This window comes from Micropterus salmoides, unplaced genomic scaffold (genome assembly GCF_014851395.1).
Source record: "Micropterus salmoides isolate LMB-PRFRI ecotype aquatic unplaced genomic scaffold, ASM1485139v1 Ms_hic_scaffold_4, whole genome shotgun sequence".
NCBI classification, from domain to species: domain Eukaryota; kingdom Metazoa; phylum Chordata; class Actinopteri; order Centrarchiformes; family Centrarchidae; genus Micropterus; species Micropterus salmoides.
In genome coordinates this window covers 26,011,723-26,036,718 of record NW_024043372.1, presented here as the reverse complement: position 1 = coordinate 26,036,718, position 24,996 = coordinate 26,011,723, and the positions used below count along the sequence as shown (strand labels likewise).

The window sequence follows — 24,996 nt, the reverse complement described above, 5'->3', positions numbered from 1 at the left end:
GAAACACGCGCAGACAAGAGCGGAAGTGACAAAACATCAAACTTGCGCACTCCTCCACGTGCGAGAGCAGTACAGTCACATTGGCAGGTCCGCAGCTGCACGATGAAACGACCAAGTAAGTGAATCCGGACAGCGACGTCCTATTAATATGTTCGCTTTTTTAAAACAGCTCTATAAAGCTAAATTATTCGGTTAATCCACCTAGTTAATAAGCTGACTGTATGATTGGCTAACGGCCACATTTAGTTTGTCTGTATTAGCTTCGTTTTTAGCTAAATGTTGAACCAACGTTAAATTTTTTTTATCTCTTTTCTTCAGAGTTAAAGAAAGCCAGTAAGCGGGTTTCATGTTCCAAGCGTTATAAAATACAGAAAAAGGTAAGTGCCCGACTTTATAACCCACTACTTTAAAGATAAAACTGTTGGATGAGGCCTGTGAGCGAGACGAGTTTGCTAACGTTGCTCATAATTTCTAACTTGTTTGGCTGAGTTTTAATGCCCACAAAGAGTTGAATTCTGGTGTTCTGTGTGTAGGTCCGGGAGCACAACAGAAAACTAAAAAAAGAGGCAAAGAAGAAAGGAGTGAGCAAACGAGTGAAGAAGGATCCTGGTGTGCCCAACAGTGCTCCCTTCAAAGAGGAGGTCCTCAGGGAGGCCGAGCAGAGGAGGCTACAGGTTAGCAGTCATTTGCTTTTCCAGTGCAGCTACCGCATCTGATGTGGATCCTGTCACCTGAAAGTGGCTAACATGATGACAGAATTTCTGCTGTTGTACTCATTGAACTTTTTTTATTTTGTCTTGTAGATTGAAGAAGAAAAAGAGAGAAAGAAGCAAGCCAAAAAGGAGGAGCGAGCCCAGAAGAGGAAAAAGGAGGAGACAGCTGTAAGCAAAAAAGCAGAACCCAAGGCCAAGAAGGCTCGGCAGGTAAAAGGCAAACACTTGTATAATCATCCATCGATTCAGAATTGAATCACTCTATTGTTGATTTACTTTTATCATCTTTTGGTCTTGTTTCCGTAGGATGGGGTTGGAAAGCGTTCAGAGAAACAGGCTGCCCCAGACAAGAACTCAAAACAGTATCTTTGCTCTGAATTAAACAAGGTAACTCCCCAATCAAAGTAAGTGTTTTACTATAGAAGGAAATGTTTTTCATGCTATTTAGAAACCGTCTGCCTTATCTCTACTTCTTCAGGTGATCGATGCATCTGATGTAGTGATTGAAGTCCTTGATGCTCGTGACCCACTGGGCTGCAGGTGTCCACAGCTGGAGGAGGCAGTACTGCAGAGGGAAAGCAACAAGAAACTGATTTTGGTATTAAACAAAATAGGTAAATGGACACGAGAGGCTACCATTTTATTTTGTAGTTAAGTACACACAGAGAGATGATGTTGATGATCTGTTGTGAATTAGAATGAAAAATGTGATGTTAAGTAAGTTTGTGTGTGTTTTTGATTTTCTATTTTTAGATCTAGTACCAAAAGAAAATGTGGAGAGGTGGATTCAGTGTTTACAACTGGAGTTTCCAGTTGTGGCGTTCAAAGCATCAACACAGATCCAGGACAAAACAGTGGTACGCGGTGCATTGTACAACAGTGTTTTTCAGTCGTGTAGAATCGCATCAGTTTTTGGATGCATTTATGAGCGAAAGGCTTCTAAACCCTATTTCAACAAATACAAGTTCGTTCTAATTCAGCTTTTTTAAATATAATGTCAAAATCAATTTAATTAATTGCAGTGCAAATATGTGATGGGCCATCTACCTGTCTGTACCTCATTGTAATATGGAGGACTGAGAAGGTTGAGCAGCTTGTGTTGTGCTGCTGTAACTGGTTATAACCTCCAAGAGTAACTCACAAACCACACCTCCTAATTGGCTCTGTCACAAGCAGAGCTGATGTGAGTGTTTGTGAACAAAACAAATTGTGTTTTTAAAATTTCAATATGTGCATGCTGTATTACTCAGACAGTGGGAGGGAGCTTCAGTCACTTCAAATGCAATGATGGTATATGAAAAGTAAATCTATATGTCTGGTTCTGTCTTCACCAGCAAGCCAAGAAGAGCAGGATAACGGCCTCTAATGAAGTCCTGGACAAATCCAGAGGAGCAGCCTGCTTTGGAAATGGTTGTCTCACTGAGCTCCTTACACGTTTTGCTGTAAACACAAAGAATGAAGCTTCACTCAGAGTGGGCATAGTTGGTAAGCACAGCTTTTTAGCTATATAGTGACTTCCTCTTTGTCAGTTGTGGATTTAGATGAAGCACTGAGTTCTATGAAGACTGTAAATCCTTTACTGTCAGTTGCAGCTCTGTGGTATAGATATACTGTACTGATTCTGGTTGTGAAGTTCTTTGAATTTGTTCATAGTACGTAGTCCAAATGTTGATGATTGATGCAATCTCCTTTTAACCTCAGGTTTTCCTAATGTGGGGAAGAGCAGTCTCATCAACACTATGAAGGGGATCCTGGCGTGCAATGCTGGCATCACGAGAGGCATCACAAAGTGAGTGATAAATAAGCATAAAACACTAGACTTACCTGTTACAAATTGGAAGCATTATGCGCATTACTGTCAGATTAAGTTTTATGACGTTGTAATTAACATATTTCTTAGCCCCTCTTATTTGTAGCTTATCCCCATAGTCAAATGTTACCTGTTACTGCCCCCTCAGATCCATGCAGGAGGTGCACATCTCAAAGAATGTGAAGCTAATTGACAGCCCCGGAGTCGTGGCATCGCCGTCCAACCCGCCAGTCTCTATGGCTCTGAGGAGCTTGCAGATGGAGGAGGGCCAGGAGAGTGTGCTGGAGGCTGTCAAGACTCTGCTCAAACAGTGTGACAAGACCCAGGTAGGAGGAGGAGAGATGTGTGACTGGTTTGATGGATTTGGGTGGTGGCGTTCTTGCAAGTTAGTGTTAATTATTCTGTCTTCTGCTCTGAATGTTTCAGGTCATGCTTCAGTACAATGTCCCCAACTTCAGAAACTCTCTGGAGTTTTTAACGTTGTTATCCAAAAAGCGTGGGTATCTGCAGAAGGGTGGAGTCCCCAATACTGAGCAGGCAGCCAGAGCTTTCCTTGCTGATTGGACAGGGTGAGTCTTTTGTATTTTCCTAAAAGATTAGGTCGGCAGCATCAGTGTGGAAATGAGGACAAAAACGCAATTCTGGATTTCATTTTGAAGACTTCAAATCCAACTCTGATCCCAACACGGTGCCAGGATAACTGCAAATATGTAATAAAGTAGAGTAGGGAGTGCTGTGTCTTGACATGATTTCACAAAAACTGGTGTTTGGTTTCCATCAGAGCCAAGCTGAGCTACTTCTGTAAGGCACAGGAGAACCACAGCCTCCCGGCCTACATGACCGATGCAGTGGTCGCTGAGATGTGGAACGGCTGGGATCTAAACCAACTGAAAACAGGCAACGAGGAAACTCTGAAAGGTAATCGTGTTTTAATTTGACTCATTAAACAACAGATATTCTGTTTCATTAGGGAGTAGGGGTGTGATGAGATCTCGCGAGATTAAATTGTGACAGTTAACATAAATTACATTTTTCACATGCTGTCAAGCCACAAATAAATTTTCTCACACAGTGAAATACAAATGTATAGCTCATAAGATTCACAGCGAATCTGCTCCGCGCTGTGAGTCAAGACAGTTTTGACCAGTGGAAATGTAGCTGTAAGAGGTTTGCAAAATAAACTTGAAGTGCAAAAACTGAAGTGCCTCCTTGCTCTGTTCGTGACTGTGAGCTGCACTTTATCTGAGCTGCTGAAGTTAATGTGTGTGGATCTGTGTTCAGATTACTGCCTGAACAAAAGTGTTTAATTTACTTATGGTTTCATATGCAACATGCAGTCGCAAACTGTGCCGGTCAAATGGTCTGAAGGGGATGATGTTAGCGGATCAATAACATAACGCACAGCAGACTAAAGGGCAGGTAGACTTCTCATCAAATGATGACGTTAGTCTCATAATATTCTGTCTTTTTGCTGGACATGAACACTGGTCAGAGAGCACATATGTGGGAGAGATTCCACAAGCAGAAAAGTTGCTGAAACACAAGGTATTTAAAGTCCAGGAGTTTCTATCTAACTTAAAATTTAATAATTTATCATTGAGGTGACTAAATCATGACGCAGGAGGGATGATATTACATTTGAAAGTCTGAAAGCAGCACAGAATGACTGAGAGCTGCACTGACTTATATTCTGTTATAGTTAGGCTATACAGTTTTGTCACCGGCCACCTGAATTTTGTGTTTTTATTTATATAATTTAAAAAATCACCATAAACGATTTCAGAGAAATTCATCAGAATGCAGGAAATAAAGTGTTTAATGCTAAAAATCTAAATATAATTCAGCATTGAAGATTTCTTTTAAAAAGTGCTAAAGTCCCGTATCAATCTCGTCGGTTAAGTGTCTCGTCACACCCCTATTAAGCTTGATTTATACTCCTGCGTAGGGTCTATGTGCTTAGCTACGCCGTAGGCTACGCACGTAGCCGTGCATTTATACTTGTGCGTCGGTGTCCCCGTCATTCTGCAATTACACCCCCAAACACTAGTCGGCAGTAGCGCTACAGCGTCCACGGTGTTGACTTTTGCCGGCCAAGCAGGCTAACTTCCGGTTTAGCGCTCCGCTAACGTGAATGGGGTTAAAATTGTAAACGTCCGGCTGGTGTAGCCTTTTCAAATGTTATCGACCGAATGGATCACATTCTGAAACAAGTCATTTCGCTCGGGTTGTGACAGTCAAATATATTGATCCACGGTGTTACAGCCGCCGTTTTGGCTGCTAGTTAGTTACTACAAAGCACGGGGTACTTCCGGTCGGCTCGGAGGCATTGCGAGGCTACCCAGCCAACCAATAATAATATCTTAATCTTTATCACAGTGCTTACGGTCCGCGTCGACGTGTAGTTACATTTTTGAGGAGGTGCACGTCAGGCTATGGTGTAGGTGACGGTGTAGAGTAGGGGGCTACGCCGTTGATTCAATGCAGAAGTATAAATTGCACTTTAGGGAGTGTGGGTGAAGGGATACCTGTCAACACTGTCTCTGTTAATTCAATGTTTTGTGGGGGGTTTTTTGTTGTTGTTTTTTTTTTTTTTTTGTATATTTCGTCTCTCATATTAGTGTTCCAGTTAACAAGTCGGAAACCTTGCTCGGCCAACTAGTTTACAACTAGCCAGGTTAGCTGTTAGCTGTTACGCCGGTCCTTCTTCTCTGACATCATCACCAAAAACGATAATAATGCATGTGCCCTGTTAGCTACTGTTGACAGGCTAACCAACCCTCCTGTGTCTGTAGCCTCTGAACTTCTATCCACCAGGGCCTGCAATGAATTTGCTTCCTTCACAGGCAAAATTCAAACAATTAGACAAGCAATCAGTGCCTCCATGTCAGTAACAGGATATGTCTTGTCCCTGTGTCCACTTAAAAACAATTCATATAGCATGACACAATTTTAACCATAAACACCTGGAGGACATAATACAACATCTGAAATCCTCCTCATGCTGCCTTGATATTCTGCCAACAGGTTTTTTCAAAAATGTGTCTAAATGCATGGCCTCAGATTTACTACAAATTGTCAACATGTCTCTCCTCTCAGGTTTTTTCCCACAGGCCCTGAAAACTGCAGTCATTAAGCCACTCTTAAAAAAGAGCAATCTAGACAGTTCACTGAGCAATTATAGGCCCATATCAAATCTCCCATTTTTAAGTAAAATCACTGAAAAGGCTGTTTTTCAACAGCTTAGTGCTTTCTTGGCACTAAATAACTGTTTTGATGTCTTCCAATCAGGTTTTCGACCACACCACAGCACTGAGACAGCTCTTGTTAAGGTCTTCAATGACATCCATTTAAACACTGACAGTGGCAGAATTTCAGTCTTAGTATTATTGGATCTAAGTGCTGCATTTGACACGGTCAACCACAACATATTACTAGACAGACTTGAAAACTGGGTTGGACTTTCTGGCACAGTACTAAACTGGTTTGAATCCTACTTAAAGGACAGGGACTACTTTGTACTACTATAGGTAATCACACATCTGAGCTGACAAAAATGACATGTGGAGTTCCCCAAGGCTCCATTCTGGGACCTCTTTTGTTTAACATTTACATGCTTCCACTGGCTCAGATTATGAAAAACAATATGTTACCATAATTATGCAGATGACACACAGATTTACATAACCATTTCACCAGGGGCTCACTGTATTGAGCAGGTCAACGATTGGATGTGCCAGAATATTCTTCAATTAAACAAGGATAAAACTGAAGTTATTGTTTTTGGAGCCAGGGAGGAACGATTGAAAGTCAGTGCTCGACTTCAATCTGTAATGTTAAGAACCACAAATCAAGCCAGAAATCTTGGTGTAGTTATGGACTCAGACCTGAATTTGAGGAGCCATATTAACACAATTACAAAGTCAGCCTACTATCACCTGAAGAATATATCAAGGATTAAAGGACTTATGTCTCAGCAGGACCTGGAAAAGCTTATCCATGCATTTATCTTCAGTCGACTTGACTACTGTAACAGTGTCCTTATAGGGCTCCCTAAGAAATCCATCAGACAGCTGCAGCTGATTCAGAACGCTGCTGCTAGAGTCCTCACTAAGACCAAAAAGGTGGATCACATCACTCCAGTTCTGAGGTCTTTACATTGGCTTCCTGTATGTCAAAGAATTGATTTCAAAATCCTGCTGTTAGTTTATAAAGCACTAAATGGTTTAGGGTCAAAATACATTTCCGATCTTCTGCTTCGTTACGAACCATCCAGACCTCTCAGGTTGTCTGGGGCAGGTCTGCTTTCTGTCCCCAGAGTCAAAACTAAACAAGGCGAAGCAGCGTTCAGTTATTATGCTCCGTATATTTGGAACAAATTCCCAGATAACTGCAGGTCAGCTGAAACAGTCGGTTCTTTTAAATTAAGACTGAAGACTTTTCTTTTTACCATTGCTTTAAATTAAATATTTAAGAATTTTCTTTTTACTGATAACTTACACTGCACTGTAACTTTTATTGTCCCGTTTTCTTTGTTTTTAGCTCTTTATTATTTTCTATTTAACTCTTTTAACCCTGATTGTAACACTGTAACTTTTATTATATTTTCTGTTTTTAAAATTTTACATATTTCCCTGTTGCTTTTGTGTTATGTAAAGCACTTTGAATTACCTTATTGTAAAATTGTGCTATACAAATAAACTTGCCTTGCCTTTGAAACTTACGACTTTGAACACGGAAATTCCAACTTCCATATCAAATGGAACGCACCATGACTTTAACATTGGGTGTAAAGAGTTAAATGGCCTCTTGGGGCCACTAGTGGGCTTTTAGACTCCAGATGTGTCAATGTACTGTAGTCTCTGTGTTGCTGAAAACAACCTGTTGCTTTTTTTTAGGTGTTAAATTCCCAAACCAGGCCAGCAGTATAGGCTTCACCTCTAAAGGCCCAACTGCAGGCCTGCTGAGTGTCAGCGATATCTCTGAAGAAAAACCCAGTGCTGCAGCCGCAAAGACAGATGCAGAGCAGAATGATGAGAAGAATGAGGTAACTAGATGGAAATGTGTTTTTTTTTGTTTGGTTTTTTTGGAAAACTGCCAGACAATACAGCTGCTGCAAATAATGCTGGAAATGAGGACAAAAATGAATGTCTTAATTTGTTTATGAAGACTTCTAATCCAACTCTGATCCAGCTGGCTGGACCCTTCTTTATTTAAAACACTGTGGATCTTAAGGATTACTGGACTTAATATTTGAAACATCTGCTCTTCTTGCAGCCTGAACAAACTGCTGTGGAAGTAAATAAAACAGAAGAACCGGAGGAACCACAGACGGCGCCACTCAGAAGCGTGCGGTTCCAGGTTGTCCCCATTGACACCAGCCTCTCTGTAGCTGCAGAGGACGACGCCTATGACTTCAACACAGATTTTAAATGAGCTTTGCCCTTCACACTGTTTCTTAACTCGTGCCTGTGGTCTGGTGGATATGGCAGACCCAGATTTGTCAGCATACATGAACATGCTGACAAAGAATCAGTGTCAGGGTGTCTTTGACCATCTCATGACCGGTTGATTGGTTGCTTCAGAATCTGTTTGAAAGGCACTGGCCAGTTGAGTGGTTTCAGGCTCGTCGTTGCGTGTTTGTGGTCCTCCTTCAAACTTTGAATCAGGACAGGGACAGTTTCCAGTAAAGGACTAACCATTTATCCTAGACTACATTTTTCAGAATTTTTGTCTAGGACTTAATCCCTGCACAGGAAACGGATTTATCTATTTAGTGGATATCCACTAACTTCTCCGAGAAGACTGCCGATTTTAAATGTGCAGAGGTAATTTGTAATATTTTGTGTTCATGCAGAATACTGTATATAAATGTAATAAACCCTCTACAAAGCCTAAATCTGTTTATTTTTTTTGCCCCTCTACTAACTACCTGTATTTTACCAAAACCATGAATTGACATTACAACTAATAGTTTCATGCAGTAGTGACATTTAAACTGCATTGCCTTTGGCTCGTAATTATTTCACACCCCTTTTACAGTAGGTAAGTATTACAGAAAACTAGACACAATCCTGACAATGTCAAATCTGGAGAGAAGAAAAACTGTTCATTGCAGACAAATAAAAAAATAAAATTTGATTGATAAAAATGTACATTTTATTTCATGTACTATACAAAACATGACATACTTGCACCAGCAAGGTGACTGCTTTTTGAGGTTTTAAAAAACAAAAATATCCTGATGGGGATGAAATGTGAGAATTTTGTGCATTTCTGCAGAGGTGCTGTTTGTTTAGTGGTCTGTATATAAAGTCATTAAAAAAACAGTTGAGCATCAGAGGCAGTACAACACTGAATTAGTGTTCATTTATGGCATAGTTAATTCATACTTGGGATAAATCAAAATGATAGTGTCCTATTAGCTTGACTGTAGTTGCACTGGATTAACAATTGAGAATAACAGAACAGAGTTAAACAGCATTTTGTGTCTGATTGTGATGGAAATGCTGCCCTAAGCACAGCTTTAACAAGATGTTAATACAAAGATCTGACAAATAAACCAATGAGCCATTAAGCATAAAAAATTAATTACTTTTCCACAGGAAGTATTGAATTGAGGTAACGAAATGAGGCATGTGCACGGCTAATATGTTCACAATTCAGACAGAAGTGAGAACTCTGAGGGGAACGTGTTTGAACAAGCTATAAACTGTGGGGTCGACTGCTTCACTGTCATGGCTGAGGTAACTACACACTCATTTAGTATGCAAACAGCGTAAATTGTCACAAGGTATCTCATTACTGCTGACTGGGACTGATGCATACGTATGTCTAATCATTTCATCAGGATGAAACACTGCTCTTACACAAGCGACTGTCAAAGCAATCTTAAGGGCGCAGAGTTTCTGAACTAAAAATATTTGTGCACTCCAAGCAGTAATAGAGATTCACTGGGTATATAAAAAATGTCTTGTGTGTTTAAGGGATTGTGAGACTGCACAGGTCTACGTGTGCGGAGGAGGACCGAACTCAAGTACAGAGCTGGGAAAAGGCCTAACTTAGTTCCTGAGATATTGCGAGGTGTGGTCCTGCTGGGACTCGGCTGGCTTGGGTGGTCGAAAGTTCCTGAAACAAAATTTTCCCGTCTAGTTGTCCCCTGTGTGTCTTCGCACTGGATGAAATTTTCCTGTGGGGTCTGGAATGAACCACTTGTCCCACACGTCAGAAAAGGATGACGTTCTCCCCCAGGGCTTATAGTGCCCGTTCCAGTGGAGGAGTTTGGCAGCTTTCACAAACTGTGGGGAGTAGCGGTTTCCGGCGCCTGTAGTACCTGGAAAAACAATGTTTTGCCATCATGTGATCATTCAAATGTCTGACACTGTTCATTGTATTTGGCTTCAAAAACATGCAAACCAAGCAAACATTCTGAAATTCTAATTAAAGAAATATGACACCAAAAAGTTTAACCAATACTTGCATCCTTCACAGACCACAGAAGAAAGTCGGTTATAACTTCTGGTACAATTAAAGCAACAGAAAAAGTACCTCAGAAGGTCTGCTAAAGGAATAGTTCAACATTTTGGGAAGTAAGCGTTACACGAGAAGATCAATACCACTCTCATATCTGTCCATTAAATGTGAAGCTAGAGAGCCAGGAGACAGTTAGCTTAGCATAATCACTTTGGAGCAGGGGGAAATATTGAACCATTCCTTTAAAATCTCTTCTCAAAATACTCACGCAGCACAAGTCTGGGCTATATACGCCCAGTACACGTGGATAAGTATGTGTGGAAGTATCGCACAAACCTCCCAGAGAAACTTGTCCACATGGAAAGCTTGATCTCTTAATGTGTTGCAGTTCCCAATCAGCAACTTACCAAGATGCCTGACGTGCCACATGGGGTCGATGGTGGAGTGACGTTTGTAGAAAACAATGAGGAGTGGGGGGGCTGTGATACTCTCTGCCAGTGTCTTACTGTACAGATCCTCCCTGAGGAAATTAACACATTCAGCTTAATGTGAACAAAAAGCATCCATGATATTAGAGTTCTGTTCAACTGATGTAAAATTCCAGACTTTTGCCTTCAGACTGCCTCATATTCACCCATCTTGTCACCAGTGTGAGTAAACGTACCGCGTGTTCAGTTCCATCCAGTGCTCCAGCTGCCGCGTGATGTTCTGGTTCCTCCACTCGGTCAGGTTAACGATGATGACCCCGGGGTTGAAGGAGCACGTGTTGGCCCTCATCCCCTGCTTCTTGATAGCCTCCTTCTTGAAGTCCAGGAAACCTATATAGTTCTTCTATTTTAAAAAAAAATCATGGTGTAATCAAAATGTTGCCACATTCACCAAGAACCTCCACATTATGATGCTCTTTATTTTTTTACATAATTGAAAAAAGTCAGCTCATGATGCCCACCTGATTTCCAGCCCCTCGAACGATGCCCTTAGCAGATGCTGAATCACAGTCATCTGAAAAGGCAGCTGCATGTCCTGGTTTGAGGTTGGTTTCATAAAGCTCCTGAATGTCCCCTGAGATCCAACAGAACAGGCATCAATTCCCTTCCTGATAATCTTTTCTCCTACTGCTCTTACATGTATATTTTTGAGAGTGTAATGGTGCTCGGAAAACACATTTTCTGAATGACAAGCAGCTGGAAAATACTACGTTTATGGCCAAGTTAATTATCTTCCTTTCATGGTGGTGTCTTACCTTGTACAATGATATCGTCATCCAAATAGATAGCTTTCTCTGCCTCGGGTATGAATGCAGGTAGATAAAACCTGGCAAAAGACAACTGAAAAATAGATAATTAAAACAATGTTTGCAAGGGATGAAGAAAGGTAAACGGTATTATGAAAACTTATTCTGGCACATTGAGAAAACACTCAGTTGTCTCACCGGTTTTGCAGCCTCCAGCGTCTGAGGATCTTTAGATATCTTCCCATTGAGGATCTCAGGCTTGAAAATAACCAACTTATACTTTATATTTTTCAGGTTTGTCTTGCTAAGCCACACTCTGTTGGTAAAACAAACAAAAAAAATCCTCTTAGCTTTGGTAAAAACAATGAGACCTGCATTAATATGCCCAAGGCAACATAATGGTATGCATGATGAAGCAAGAGAGACCTGCTTTATTGTCTTACTTTAGGTGATCCACTGTGTCATTCAGGGTCACTATTGTGAAGACGACGTTGGCTTTACTGTTCTGGTAGACACTGTTCATGGCAGCAACCACAGCACCGAGTCTTTCCTCAGCAGCTGTGATGAGGACGGGGATCTCCTCTCCTTTCCTCACCGACTCTAGTCTGAGGTCTGGAGACAACTCCGATTCAAAGGGAAGAATCATCTCCGCACCTGGATAAAGACATTTTGGGGGGTTTCACAAACTGCTTGAATTATTTAATTTTATGCACTGAATTTGTCTGATGGGATGTTGACAACACGCAAGATATTCTGATTTAAAAAGTGTACCCCACACATGTAGGTAACAGAATAGCGGACACACAGTATACTTCCCCCAGCACAAAGATAAGCACACCTGGATGTTCCTTGTGTAAGAAGTCCCTGAGGTTTAGGAGATTTCGTTGAACTATGATCAGGAAGGCCACGGCCAGCAGCACAAGGATGACCACGTTTACTACAAGATATGACAAGAGCTTATGTTTGTAATAGCAGTGGTAAAGTGTCAGTATCCACAAATCTGTAATAAGTAATGTTTTATGTAATGTAAATGGCAGCCATTGTGCCTCAGCACTGGCCTACCAGAATCTATTAAACTACTGTTTCCACACTGTGCTACAGTAACGTTTTCTAGACATAATTACACATTTCTGAGGCGCAAATAAGAAGTCACTTCATGTAACCTGACTCACCTCTCCTCAATGTCATGGCAGCGGCCGCATCCGTCCCTTCAGTACCCCTGATAAAAATATAAATTGTTACAAAAATAATAATAATAATAATAATCAGTGCAGCCCAATCTCTATTATCTGCTTAGCTAATGAGGACTGAGGTGAACCCGAGTCGCTGCTGCACCCCTGCGTGGCGACACACAACTGGACCGTTCGCAAACTACAGGCTTTTAACTGTGTGTTAATATGATTCAGTTTAAAATGTATACAGCGCAGGTAAAAGCAGCTCTTAACACAAACCAGACAGGACAGTGGAAATAATTCACGCCAGAGCCAAACTGCCAACTCAACATCAACAAGTTTATCCCTTACCACAATTGCACGTAGTAATAGATGCCCATGCGTTTGCCTGATTGTAAAATTACATTAACTTGCTGTTTCCAGTTTGTATAAAACAATTATTGTTTTTTTAATAATATGTATACATGACTTAATGACGAGAGATACCGGGTAAAAACTGTATGCTTAAAATATAATAGCTAAACGTAGTTAGATATTTTGACGTAAAGTCATTTAGGGAGGCGAACTAACACAAACCAAATGGATCATCAACATGAAGCATCCACAAGCACTTTGCTCAATTCATATTGTTTATAGATCTGTGAAACTGCGCGGCGCAGCAAACGCAACGTTAAGTTATAACACGCAGGAGTGGCTGGATGGGTCCTTCACAACACGACGTATCGGTTTGGTACCGGAAGTCAAATCGCTTCGGCTCGTTATACCGTTTGAACCAAACTCTTCCCGTGTATGCGTGTTTATTTTAAGTGAAAAGATGCTGTCCATATTCAAGTCTATTCCCACTCACATGGTAAGAGATAATTTGAGCTGCACGCTAGTCGTTCATTCTTGCTTTTCTGTCAAGCTAACATTAATTCTTAGCTAGCCAGTGCAGTTGTTAAGTTAACCTTAACGTTACATCGGTAACAGCTGCTATGCTAGCTATTGTTATAACATCGTTCAAAGTTACAATAAACATCGTTTTCTGATCAGTTGTGGCTTTAACAGAGCCACATATCAAGTGAATATGCATGTATTGTGAATGAACCTAAGTCGCCAGTTGTTGCTTGATCTTGTGGCGCACACCTGTGACTTCACTACATTGGACCTTGTTTAAGAACCGTTAGCTTGGTATTGCCAATAAATTTGTGTAACGTTAAACAACGCTATCAGACAACACCAATTTCTCACCCGCTATTTATTTTGCAGACACACTACCCTCTTTACCTCAGCCTGTACGGAGTTTGTGTTATTAAAGTTGCCTAAACGATGTCCCCCTTGTGTTACAGGATTATAAAGGCCAGAAGCTGGCTGAACAGATTTTTCAAGGAATAATACTCATCTCAGCGGTAACTAACCATGACTTCTACAAACTAGCAACTCAAAATAGGTCTACAGAATGATACTGCGTTGTTAGCCGTTATCAGGATCACTGATATCATTTGTATCGTCTCTCCAGGTCATTGGATTCGTCTACGGTCTGATCATTGAACAGTTTGGGTGGACGGTGTACATAGTATTGGCTGGTTTTGTTGTGTCCTGTGTGGTAAGTTTCTATCTGCATTGTCTGCTTCATTTGTGAAGATTTGATATAGATTTAGATGTTGTGTAGCCACAATAATTAACTCTGCTAATTTTTGTTTCTGCTAATCCATACCTCTCTGCTGCACATTGTTGGCTGTACACCATATGAAGGCTTCTTACAGTGGGCCTTCAACAGCCAAAATCATAATTTCTTCTGTTTCTGCCCTTGACTTCAGCTGACCCTGCCGCCATGGCCTATGTTCAGACAGAATCCTCTCTCCTGGCAGCCAGTTGTACCAGAGACCAGCAGCGAATCCAGCCAAAAGCCTCAGGAAAGTCTCAAGAAGAAGAAGCACAAATAACTCTGAGCTACTGTGAATTATCCCTACCTGGCTGTTAATACATCGTTTTATATTGGAAATTATTTTGAATTCTGTCTCTCAGTTTCCATTATTAGAAGCATTTGGGGGGGAAACGTTGTTACAGTGTTTATCAGTCAATAATGAAAAACATATGTGTCCAAATAATAAACATCTGATACTGCCTTTGTTTTATAAATGGGATGAGGGATTTTTTTTCTGCAGGACTTGCTGAGTATGTTACTGTGATGCATTTCTTCTTCTTTCAGTTGTCGCTGTCAATGAAATTGTTTTATTGTGGTTCTCAACATTATGGAAAACGGATATAAACAAAACAATACATTTAGGATTTATTAGAAATCATTGAAATGTTAATATCTACAATGCATCTACATTACATTATTTTGTGTTTAAGAAAATACAATACAGCAACAGAAGTGAGATCTAGTGTCTTCAAAGATACAGCATAGGTAAAAACAATTGTTCAAATTCTGTCCTGCATTATAAATAGAGTATCCACTACAAAAAGTAGAAAGAGTGCTTTAACATAACTCAAGCTTTGCATAGGAATCCTGAAAATTACAAGAATAATTCACAAATCCTGTTTGAAGAATAAGGTGGGAAAAAAACAACTTAAAAACAGTAATTTAACTTTTACTGCTCACACAAGGGCAGACATTGTGGCAATTCTGTGACAAAACCTGCAAGCATAAATGATCAATGCATGCAAGCAGGAGGAAGAAAGTAGCAACGCCACACAAACAGGGTGGTCTTTTGGCAGGAAACAAATGAACCTTCTTGTTCACAGTATAGACAGGTTTTCACTTGAGTACAAGTTTCTATTTGAGGACTGAGACGTTTCTCTCAAAGACAAAGTTTCTTGTTAAACGAGACCTGTCAAGATTCTTGCCTCTCGTGAACATGTTCTCACAAGTGGTGTTTTGGAAACGCAAATGTGTATGCAGCATTTTCTCTAAACCTTGAAGGCGTTGTCCTCAAAGAATTTCAGCTGCCTCACCATTACAGCATAAGCGTGGTACTTGTCATCCCCCATCTGATTACGAAGGCACAGCTGCAGTGAGAAAAAGGGATGCCAACTGTGATCATTTTGGAAACAAAGGACAGGTGAATTATAGTTCTTAAAGTTTGCAGATAAACTGGCTGCACTGTGCAAGGACATGTTAATCTATTTCACAGGTGTGATTAGAAGTTAGTGTTAAGTTAGTTTCTTTAGTTAAAGGGGTCCATTTAATTGTGAACAAGCAGTTTCCATATGTCTGACATACAAATTGATGAGTGCATTTGAAAATCACAGCCATTTCTGGATGTAACTTGTATCTTTATGACATATTATACTTATGGTATAGAGGTGCACAATATATTTCACTTAAGGAAACCATAATATCTCTAAGCATTGTGCACAGATGGACATAATATATTTAGTTGCTCCTACTGTACATTTTATGTTATTGACAGATTTTAGCAGTTACACCGTGGGTGCAGTATAAATGATTTGGTGTGATGTGTTTTACTTGTTAAAAATCTTACTTCTCGTTTGTTGTCATCCTCCTCCTCCATGATATCCAGGACTCTGTCCAGCAGCTTGACCCCCAGGCCCTTCACTAGATCTGTTCTCAGGTGTTCTATGGCTCTCCTTATCTTGGCTGGGCCAGACGTGGAGCCTTTAGGAGATACAAGCTGGTTAAACACAAGGAGGCTCCAGAATGGCAACAGAGTTTGACTGAAGTGTCTAACCTTTTGGTATTTCACCAAGCAACAGGTTCTCTGCTCCCTCTCGAGCCTTCCCGTGAAGCACCAGGGTGTCCCTGTACTTCTTGTTGAGTTTAAATTCCGGCAGTGCCGTAGAGCCAAATTTGCTGCTCTTTCCCACCTCGCTCACACCGTCTCCAATATCCATTCTCAGGGTTTGGGTCATCATATGGACTAAATCCTGCATGTCGCTGGATTCGGTCTTCCTGCAGATGACCCATAAATCGTGGTTTATACAGCATATATGTTAACAGAGACTTTCCAGAGCTAAAAATATAAATAGCAAAGCAATAGCGTGACTGTAGTTCAGTTGCACTTTATGTTATTTTCTGCTGTCGTCGACGCTCTCACCTTTCCCTGCAGTCTGCCTCTGAACGTTCTGTGGAACTTGTGGACGAGCTGCACTCATCTTCATCTGACCTTTGCTCCGGCAGCTTATCCTGCTGTAATGAAACATATCCCACTGCTGTGTCACAATAGTTTGACAGAGACTTCTGTTTTACATTCATTATAACATAAGTTTAGTGGCACAAGGCATATCTAGCCTTTACTGTCTTGCTTTCAAAAAGTGCAGTTCCCTTTTAACAACTGTACAAAGTACAACTGAATGTCACGGTGATGAGGTGTCAGTACCTTACTATTGGTCTCAGTGTCTGAAACGGATCTGGTAACTGGGGTGTTGTAGTGCTCATCCTTGGTGGAAGTGACATCATAAGACGCCCTTCTTACCACACTAACGCCTGTGTAAAGAGCAGAAAATTAAATCAAGAAAATCAGTCACCTACCAACTGCTACTTTTTTTGTTTTTTAATCGAGCTGTAATAATGTATAGAATATCTCACCAACAATGTGCATGTGTATGTTTGTTTCCTGGTGTCCTGAAGTATAAAAAAAATATGTGTGTATGGAAGTACATTTTCTAGGATTACTGTTTTTGATTTTTCCTTCCTTTCCCAGCTTCTACAACTTAAGTTTTACTGTTTTTTCGTTATTGGTCCAACTATAATGTTTTAGTTAGGAGAAGATAGTAAGTACCTGGTTGGCCGGCACTCTCCTGTGACTGCCTCAGTCTTCTCCTCTCTCTGGCAGATAGAGGACGATCCTGAAAATAAAATCGGCCCACATTATTTGTGATTGAAAAACTGCATCTGCTGATTTCAGCAAGAACCGACCGAGACCATCAGCCACAAGCACAAAAAGAATTAGGACAGAAACAAAGCTTTTGATATTGTCTCGTATTACATTCAAACCATGGTCTCAAATGATTTACACCTACTGAAAGAAAACTTTTAAATCATTTTTCATATTGCAGAAATGTTATGACACAGCTTATTAGGCAAAATAGATATTCAGTCTTTGCAGTAATGTGGCTGTATGCTCTGTGTGAGTGGAGGAGCACTCTCACCTGTGGCAGTGGTAAGAATCCGTCCTTACAGGAAATAACTGATGTGGAGGTTGCGGCTACACTAGCTTTCTTGCCCTCTGTACTCCTCCTGCTCCTCTTCCTCCCCTCCACGGCTGTGCTCTCAACAGGAGGTGGAGGTAAAGGTCTAGAAGCAGACACCTTGGACTAACAGAAAGCATAAAAGTCTCACATTTGTCAAATTTATTGTCTGGCCGGAGCAGAAAAATGTACTTGAAAGAGGATATTTTCAACAATCATATCTTGACTTTATCTTAGATCTGAAAATACATTTTGACAGTTCACAGCATTTAATAAGCTTGCATGATTTTCTGGGAAAAATGTTTTCCATGTTGTCCTATGAGGCAATAGCATTTAGGATAAATAAACTGAACTGCTTTCCTTTTTTTATATATTTTGATTCAGAGCCCAACAATCTTTGCACTTCCGGTTGCTAAAGCTAAGATATCTAACAGTAGCTCCTGTATCTGCCTTTACCTTGTCTTGATCGCCATGTGTCCATCTTGTGTCCCTCCCTCTGTGCTGCTGGGATACAGAAGGTTCTGATGAAAAGTACAGCGGAGTTTTGCATGGAGTGCTCAGACCCGGGTTACTGACTGGTAAGGGTGAGTCCTCCTCAACAGGATCCTAGACAGACACCAATACATTTAAACTGGCAGAAAATCTTCCCACAATTTAATTTATTCTGGCAGGAGCTGCCACAGAATGAGTACAAGAATTTTAATGCTCACCAGTGTTGGAGGAAACGGCTCCAACAGCTTTTCAGTAGATTCTAGGTTTTCCTACAAACACATCAATTAACGCATGCAAACAAATTCTTCACAAGAAAACAGCAGAAATACCGCTCTACTACTAAGAGCACTTACTTGGATTTTGGAGGTATGGTGTTGTGTCAGCGCTCCTTTGAGAAGGGTAACAGTGTCATTGTTATTGTCTACATTAGCTTCCACAACCACTCCAGTATTTCCTATATTAGATTTGTGTGCAGGTCTCCTCTCAGGGATAGAAAAAGCAGCCTCGTTCTCCACTTCTACCTTTGGGTTCTGCATGTCAGCCTCTTTCAGTAACTCCATGGTGTCATTCTTATCATCCACATCTGACATCTGTTTCTCTGCAGAGACAGAAAATGTATCCCCAGGGTTTGACATGGCCTGGGGATGAATGTCTAACAATCCATTGGATGCCCTCCTCTCATCTCCTCCCCTGCCGCAAACACCTGATACAGACTTCAGAGTGGGCTTAAGAGGGGAAGGAGGGGGAGAAGGATCGGGTTTCCCTCTTCCCTTGCTGTCTTTGTGAACAGTGTGAGCCACAGGTTCATTACCTGCCAGGTGGTGAGACACAACTGTCTGGGGCCCCTGCGCCTGTCTCTTCAGCAGGTCCTTGTCCCCTTGGAGTTGGATATCAATATTAATGTTGCTGATGGTTGCCAGGGATGTGATGCTGGCTTTGAGAGCATCAGGTGAAGAGGGTTTGGGTGGCAGAGGTGTTTGGACTGGAGTGCACTCGGTCGCGCCATTCCAGACTTTATGTTGTGTCTCTTCTTTCTGATGAAGAGAAAAAACAGAAACTATAATAAACACTGATGGTTCCCGGCATGACGACAGCTGTACAGTAATCTGAGCAATCCACTGGACTGTTTTATCTTACTACTTTGATAAACCTACACACACACACACACACACACACACACACACACACATTGAGAAAAAATATACAATAATAGAACTTATTTAGGATTGGTCATGACAACTTGGAAAGCCTTAATGCGATGTCATGTACTGTATGTTATGAATCTAAAGATATGAACATTATACATGTGTACTGATTCTGTCTCAAAATAAAAAGTTCTGAAAGGTATTTACACAATGTTACTTGAATCCAACAACACTTGCTCGCTGGCTTTACTGTAATAGAGTAAAGAAATGTGCCAGTAATATGTTTTCTACCTGCTTACTGTGACCAAGTAAAGTGCTTTCATTGAAAAAGTCAATTAATTCAGTGTCCCAATTAAACTAATTAAGCTTAGAAATATGAATGTCAGTCGTCCTTATTGCTGGCTATTTACAAAGCACAGTAGCCCACCGTTAATTAATTAATTATAAAAGACATTGTTCATCTTGGCCAATGCATTACTGTCCATGACAGCCATGTCCAAGTGACAAACCAATACTTTCAACTTAGATGATTAGGTGGGCACTTTATTTGAACTAGCAGGACTGAGTTAACCGATGACATGCTACCATTCAAATCAAAAAGTTCCTATTCATAATGAAGCTTAATTGTTGAGTATAACAGAAAGTACCTGTATGTTACTATTAGTCTATTTTAAGATCTATTATGAGAAATAAAAGAAAATCCCAGAATACATTTTCAATATGTGACAACGCAGTAATTCACCACTGAGTGATGGACATCATGAGGTACTATGGGAATATTCTAAAATATTGTGTTAAACCAGCCTCGTTATTCTGTATTCACTCACCCGTTTCACCCTGGCTAAAGGTTCAGGCTGGGCACTTCTCTCAGGTTTTAGCTGAGATGACACAACAGGTGATTTGGCCCTACAATCACCAGTGCCACCCACAGCTTTCTTTCTTGACTTGGCAGTTTTTCTGGTAAAAAACAAAAACACCTGAGTAAAGTTTAATCATTTTATCGACTGCTAGCAGCTCACTGTGACAGAGGAGCAACAACAAAGGAGGGATGGAAATCAGCATTCATATAGAGATCTATACAAAGAAAACAAACAAAAAGCATTGATTGAGGTTTTTGCATGAAACTAAAAGCTTCGAAGAAATGAAAAATAACAGCAAGCCAGTCTGCTCTCTGTGCCACCTACTCTTTAGTGGCCTCAAGGAACATGGCAATTTGTCTTTTGATGTAGGGCTGCCGGAGGACAAGTTTGACATCAGGTCTGTCTTCAGGTCTCTTGCACAGCATGCTCTTGATCAGTTCTCCCAGCTGTGGATCATACTTACTGGGCATCTGTGGCAGCTGATGAGAAAACCAGAGGAAAATATTACACACCATTGTGAAACTTTTTTGCCATAAAATTCAGAAATAATGTACTGGATTAACTAGTAGATAAACAATTATTTAACTCCTGCTCAAGATGGCTAAAACTACCGATCAATAAACCCACAGCTCTGTCTTATGTGGTTACTCGGGAAAGGACAAGACTATTTCCAACTTCAGTCTGTTCAGGGAGCTGAAAAGCAAACTTCAGAATCAGATTAATAGCTGATTTATATATCTGTTGCAAAACGATGGTTTCTGTCACCTGGAAAAGCATAAATAATTTATTAAAAATAAAACCATTCAAACCTCTCTAGTGGTGTCTTTAAAGCCAGTTCTCCCCTACTATCTCTCTCCCCACCTGACCACTGCTTCACTTCACACGGACTTTGGGGCTATCACAACTACGTCCAGATGCGCCCTCTTTCATGGGAAGCTGTCCAACACAAATCTGCTAGACTCTCCTGGACATTGCAGATGTAAAATCCCTATTTCAACTGTCATCTGGTGTGAAGCGTGTCTAGTGGAAGTGAGTGAGAGTTTAGAATAGTTTTCATCATCGTAGCATATATAGATAGCATAAAAAAAAGACAAAACCCACCTTTCCTCCTACGATGCGATAGACCAGTGAGTTCATGTCCTTGGCATTGAAGGCATGTTTCAGTGTGGACATTTCATACACACAGCAACCCAGGGCCCATACATCTGACTAAAAAAAACACAACACCCATTTATAAAGCAGCGCCTATCACCATTCATGAATAGACAGTAAGAGCAGACAACTCAATACCACAATCCAATCTATCAATTACCTTGTAGTTATAGGGTTTATTAGAGAAGAGCTCTGGACTCATGTAGTAAGGGGTCCCTATGAGCGTGCTGGCCATATCATTCTGATTCTCCAATACTCGTGCGATGCCAAGGTCCCCGACTTTGATGATGTTGGTCTTCGTCAGGAAGATGTTCTGTGTTTTAAGGTCCCGGTGAAGAATGTTCCTCTCATGCAGGTACTGCAGAGCAAAATCACAACAGTGAGTTCAGATGTTCTGTACTCGTTTAAAGAAAAATAAATTTAGGCCTCCACTTTCAATCTCACAACATACCTGGAGTGCCATGGCTATCTGGACAAACCACTCCACCACCTGCTTCTCAGGTAAGAGTTCTCCCTTTTGCTGTTTGAGTCGATGATAAAGGTCCCCGCCTTCACAGAAACCCATCACAATGTACAGCTGGCAGTCATCTCCTTCCCAAGACTCCCTGTATGTCACAATGTTGGGATGTCGTAGCTGGGACAGAAGCTGCGCCTCCTGCTCTGCAGCACGCCGTTCCCGCTTGGAGGAGGTGGTTAAATTCAGCTTCTTAATAACATACTGGGGGGGGGGGGGGGGGGGGCGCATACACACACACACACACACACACACACAATGCATCAGTCTCCTGAATTGGAAGTTAAGGAAAACATACAATGTTTGTCACCACAAAGTGAAGAAACTGAGGCATTTTCAACCAGACTGCAAAGAACTGGACCCAGTTTAAGGTTACATTTACATAATTACATTATTTTAGCTAAAGTTAATGACTGTTATGGACCAGAGATTCACAATTCCCTTCAATTTTAGTGATCCACACATGAATGATTACTTTTCAAGCTATGCAATGCTGACATTGGAACCATGAACCAGAAAAACATTTTGTTGTTTGGTGGCTTAAGTTAACTACAAATCTTCCTCTCTAAAGAAGGTGGATGACAGTCACCATGATGGTCAGTAATAATCATGCAGCTACAGCTTTTTAAGGTTATATAGGTTCAATTCAACTACTTTTAGCAACTGTCAAACTGAGTGTTATTACCGTGCAACTAAATAAAATGTTCTTCTCTAACATATGACTTTGTTGTGTTTTCCAGCGCACTGGATGCGTTAACATTATTGTGTTCGCTTCACAACATAATGTGAAAGAGCGTAACAAACCGACTTCAGCTAACTTTAAGCTATTTATCCCTTAGCGGGGTCTTTGTAGTCAAGCCTGGTGATTATAAAACTTCAAGTGAATATAACGCTAACGTTATAACGTTACGTTGCTTATTTAACGTTAAACTTTGGTGGGCTGTACTGAACTGCACAAACACTTTCCGTTTCTCACCTGTTTTCGGTCTGTTTTGTGTTTCACCAAGTGCACCTCCCCGTAACTCCCTTTACCAACGACCCTGATGAAAGTGTAATTATTCATCATTCTCCGGCCTGAAACGCTGAAACGTTACTCGACACTCCCAGCAACAAAAGCGGGTTTATTTCGTCCCATCCTTCAGCTGTACAGACGGGATGTACGTGTATGTTCGGGGAACCTTCGCTCTCAGTGTCACAGATGTGATTTTGAAAACGCAGGAAATTTGCAGCAGTCGATAAGTTTTTTCCTCACTAGGCAACCGGGAGTTCAGTGCCGACGACGCTGAGAGGGTCCAATCAGACCGAAACTCTGCTCCGTCTGCATCACAGCGCCACCAGGCGTCCGCATCTAGACACCGGACAGCCATCACACCAACCGTGCCTCACAAATACCCTGCATTCACTTGAGATAGCATTTATTTAGAAGTTTAAAAATTAATTCTCTCTTTTTGATAAACCCTGGAAGCAGTCTCCCCTCCTTTTTTTGGTGTACCTTGATTGTATCACATTGCTGTAGGATAAAGCGATCTCATTTTTTTTTTTTTTTGTTAAATATACAAGTGTAACAAATCATTTTTATCATACCCCGTTTCATTTACCCAGCAACTAAAATATCAGGCCCTGTAATTGGTAGCTTACTTGTAAATGAGATGCGTCCTGCCATGTCATATGTCAGTAATGTGTCATCAAAAAGCCAAAAAATCTTAAGCACTTGGGACAAACGAGCAAGTGGTCACTATAAACAATGACTAACTTATTATAATTGCATGGCACGAGTATTTCAACGTTATAATATATAAAAATGATCAAAAGGTCTGGTTGCCTCATATTGCATCCACTACAGATTTTTATTTTATTTCGGGCAGACCGTTTCTGTGGACTTCACCTTGCCTGTTTGGGGCCATGCAACCCCACTAGGTGGAGCACTAGACCACCACAAACTGAGAGCGCACGAATTCAGTGAAGCAAAGTGGTGCAGAGTGAAAAGACATGGGGAAGTCAGTTGTGTGGGCTTTATTTTAGGTCACAAATAAATAGATTTAATTGGTTTGGTGTTGGTTTTATTTATTTATAAGTATCTATTAAGTTTACTTAACTTACTACTACCACGAGTAGCCTGCTAATGTAATAGGCTGAGTAGGCTATTAATAGTTCTATAGCTTCTCTCTGTGTGTTTGTACACTTTGCCACTGGATCAAATCTACAGTATAGCTTAAGTAAGGGATTATGTGGTCCAGAGTTTGAGATAATACCTAGCCGCAAGTAGGCCATGATCACAATGGCTGTCATCACCATAATGTTTATTCAATATGTATTAATTAGCATATTTGTATGTGGTTACAATGCTTTGTTGTCCGTGTATATAGCTGTATCTCTATTTTTAAATTCCTATTAGTGCAGGGGCCATTTATGACAACCACCGTCAAACCACCTACTCACCTCCAAGCCCTCTATCCGAAGTACAGCAGGGAGGGTCACGTGTGGAGAGATGCGACCAATAGCTTGGCAGAGATGTTTACCTGTGCGCCGCTGCTTTGGACGGTGATTGGTCCTTTTCCTGCCCTGAGGTGACGTCAGGAGGAGCGCTGCTGGTGAGGTTGCCAAGTACAGATTCCGTGTGACAGCTCTACGAGTTAGACAGACGGGCGGACCCTGAGCACCACTGTTGGACCTCACTGACTGCTGAATTTCAGGTAGAGACCACTTCTGCTACGCTGTCATGACACAAACTTTCATTATGTCTCTTCCTCAAAGGCTAGATGGAAAGTTGAAGCGCGGTTTCATGTCAGGGGGGGTTTGATAGTCCGTTTTCAAGCAACGTTTATCAGTGAGAAACGTTAGCTAACCTTACGGGCGCTTTACATTCACTCCGTGTTATGACTTTTCGCTCAGAGGAACTTAGATTTAATTACTTTAAAGCTATAACTATGTTTACTCTTCTATAGGGGGAGACTGCTGAAGTTAACAGCAGCTGCCAGTCGCGCTATGCATACTATCATTCACATCAAGAGGACCTCAGTGTAACTGAAGCTGCAGTTTCAAGATCAGATACTGACATGAGGATTGACCGAAGTGATAGCTTACTTGTCCTCTTCCATAGAAACCAGTATAACAAGACTGCTCTCTGAATTAATACGATAAAATGAAGTCAAGTTTATACAGTCTGATCATCTATAAATAACTGGCTAATAATAACAGGCTATGTTTTGACAGAGCCCTGGTGGTGTTATTATTAATCTTTACTGCAGAAATGGCGCGAAGGTTTTCTCAGTAAACATGACATGATGCAGTATTTTTA

At 41.0% G+C, this 24,996-nt stretch overlaps 5 protein-coding genes and 2 non-coding genes across 12 annotated transcripts in view; 5 read left to right on the top strand and 2 right to left on the bottom strand.

Annotated features, from left to right (window-relative positions):
- The first annotated feature begins 20 nt into the window (after window positions 1–20).
- On the top strand, window positions 21–8,419 carry gnl3 (guanine nucleotide binding protein-like 3 (nucleolar)). The gene is made up of 14 exons (XM_038695743.1): window positions 21–115; window positions 319–377; window positions 534–674; window positions 804–923; window positions 1,020–1,100; window positions 1,192–1,327; window positions 1,467–1,570; window positions 2,048–2,198; window positions 2,415–2,502; window positions 2,672–2,849; window positions 2,950–3,092; window positions 3,305–3,441; window positions 7,419–7,567; window positions 7,798–8,419. Exons 1-14 carry the CDS (start codon window positions 103–105, stop codon window positions 7,954–7,956), a joined length of 1,659 nt encoding a protein of 552 aa, XP_038551671.1. The 5' UTR covers window positions 21–102; the 3' UTR covers window positions 7,957–8,419.
- LOC119887026 lies at window positions 1,783–1,917 on the top strand. Its single transcript, XR_005441606.1, has one exon. It is a non-coding gene; the product is annotated as a small nucleolar RNA SNORA47 (small nucleolar RNA).
- Window positions 3,140–3,214, top strand: LOC119887024. The gene has a single exon (XR_005441604.1). It is a non-coding gene; the product is annotated as a small nucleolar RNA SNORD19 (small nucleolar RNA).
- A 237-nt stretch (window positions 8,420–8,656) lies between the features above and the next one.
- Window positions 8,657–12,794, bottom strand: glt8d1 (glycosyltransferase 8 domain containing 1). Of its 2 annotated transcripts, none has more exons than XM_038695745.1 (10): window positions 12,751–12,794; window positions 12,400–12,446; window positions 12,066–12,164; window positions 11,671–11,881; window positions 11,426–11,543; window positions 11,237–11,321; window positions 10,943–11,055; window positions 10,658–10,824; window positions 10,401–10,513; window positions 8,657–9,853 (listed from the first exon to the last, which is right to left on the bottom strand). In XM_038695745.1, exons 1-10 carry the CDS (start codon window positions 12,777–12,779, stop codon window positions 9,669–9,671), a joined length of 1,167 nt encoding a protein of 388 aa, XP_038551673.1. In that variant the 5' UTR covers window positions 12,780–12,794; the 3' UTR covers window positions 8,657–9,668. The 2 variants fall into 2 exon arrangements, with proteins under 2 accessions (XP_038551673.1, XP_038551672.1); XM_038695744.1 differs by lacking the exon at window positions 12,751–12,794 and adding an exon at window positions 12,679–12,744.
- A 299-nt stretch (window positions 12,795–13,093) lies between these two features.
- spcs1 (signal peptidase complex subunit 1) lies at window positions 13,094–14,520 on the top strand. The gene is made up of 4 exons (XM_038695746.1): window positions 13,094–13,249; window positions 13,728–13,787; window positions 13,898–13,984; window positions 14,199–14,520. Exons 1-4 carry the CDS (start codon window positions 13,214–13,216, stop codon window positions 14,322–14,324), a joined length of 309 nt encoding a protein of 102 aa, XP_038551674.1. The 5' UTR covers window positions 13,094–13,213; the 3' UTR covers window positions 14,325–14,520.
- A 127-nt stretch (window positions 14,521–14,647) lies between these two features.
- nek4 (NIMA-related kinase 4) lies at window positions 14,648–22,948 on the bottom strand. Of its 5 annotated transcripts, XM_038695741.1 has the most exons (18): window positions 22,675–22,946; window positions 21,636–21,902; window positions 21,345–21,542; window positions 21,134–21,241; window positions 20,357–20,511; window positions 20,000–20,129; window positions 18,839–19,061; window positions 18,381–18,625; window positions 18,246–18,296; window positions 17,992–18,141; window positions 17,497–17,661; window positions 17,127–17,193; window positions 16,934–16,969; window positions 16,725–16,831; window positions 16,443–16,534; window positions 16,077–16,297; window positions 15,870–16,003; window positions 14,648–15,393 (listed from the first exon to the last, which is right to left on the bottom strand). In XM_038695741.1, exons 1-18 carry the CDS (start codon window positions 22,762–22,764, stop codon window positions 15,295–15,297), a joined length of 2,538 nt encoding a protein of 845 aa, XP_038551669.1. In that variant the 5' UTR covers window positions 22,765–22,946; the 3' UTR covers window positions 14,648–15,294. The 5 variants fall into 5 exon arrangements, with proteins under 5 accessions (XP_038551669.1, XP_038551666.1, XP_038551665.1 ...); XM_038695738.1 differs by having other exon boundaries at window positions 16,443–16,531; window positions 18,381–19,061; window positions 22,675–22,948; XM_038695737.1 differs by having other exon boundaries at window positions 18,381–19,061; window positions 22,675–22,947.
- Window positions 22,949–24,249: 1,301 nt separating this feature from the next.
- Window positions 24,250–24,996, top strand: part of camk1b (calcium/calmodulin-dependent protein kinase Ib) — a 38,186-nt gene continuing 37,439 nt past the window's right edge. Inside the window, exon 1 of the mRNA XM_038696321.1 lies at window positions 24,250–24,391. The gene's annotated coding sequence lies outside the window, so the exon portion shown is untranslated. The remainder of the gene's footprint in view (window positions 24,392–24,996) is intronic.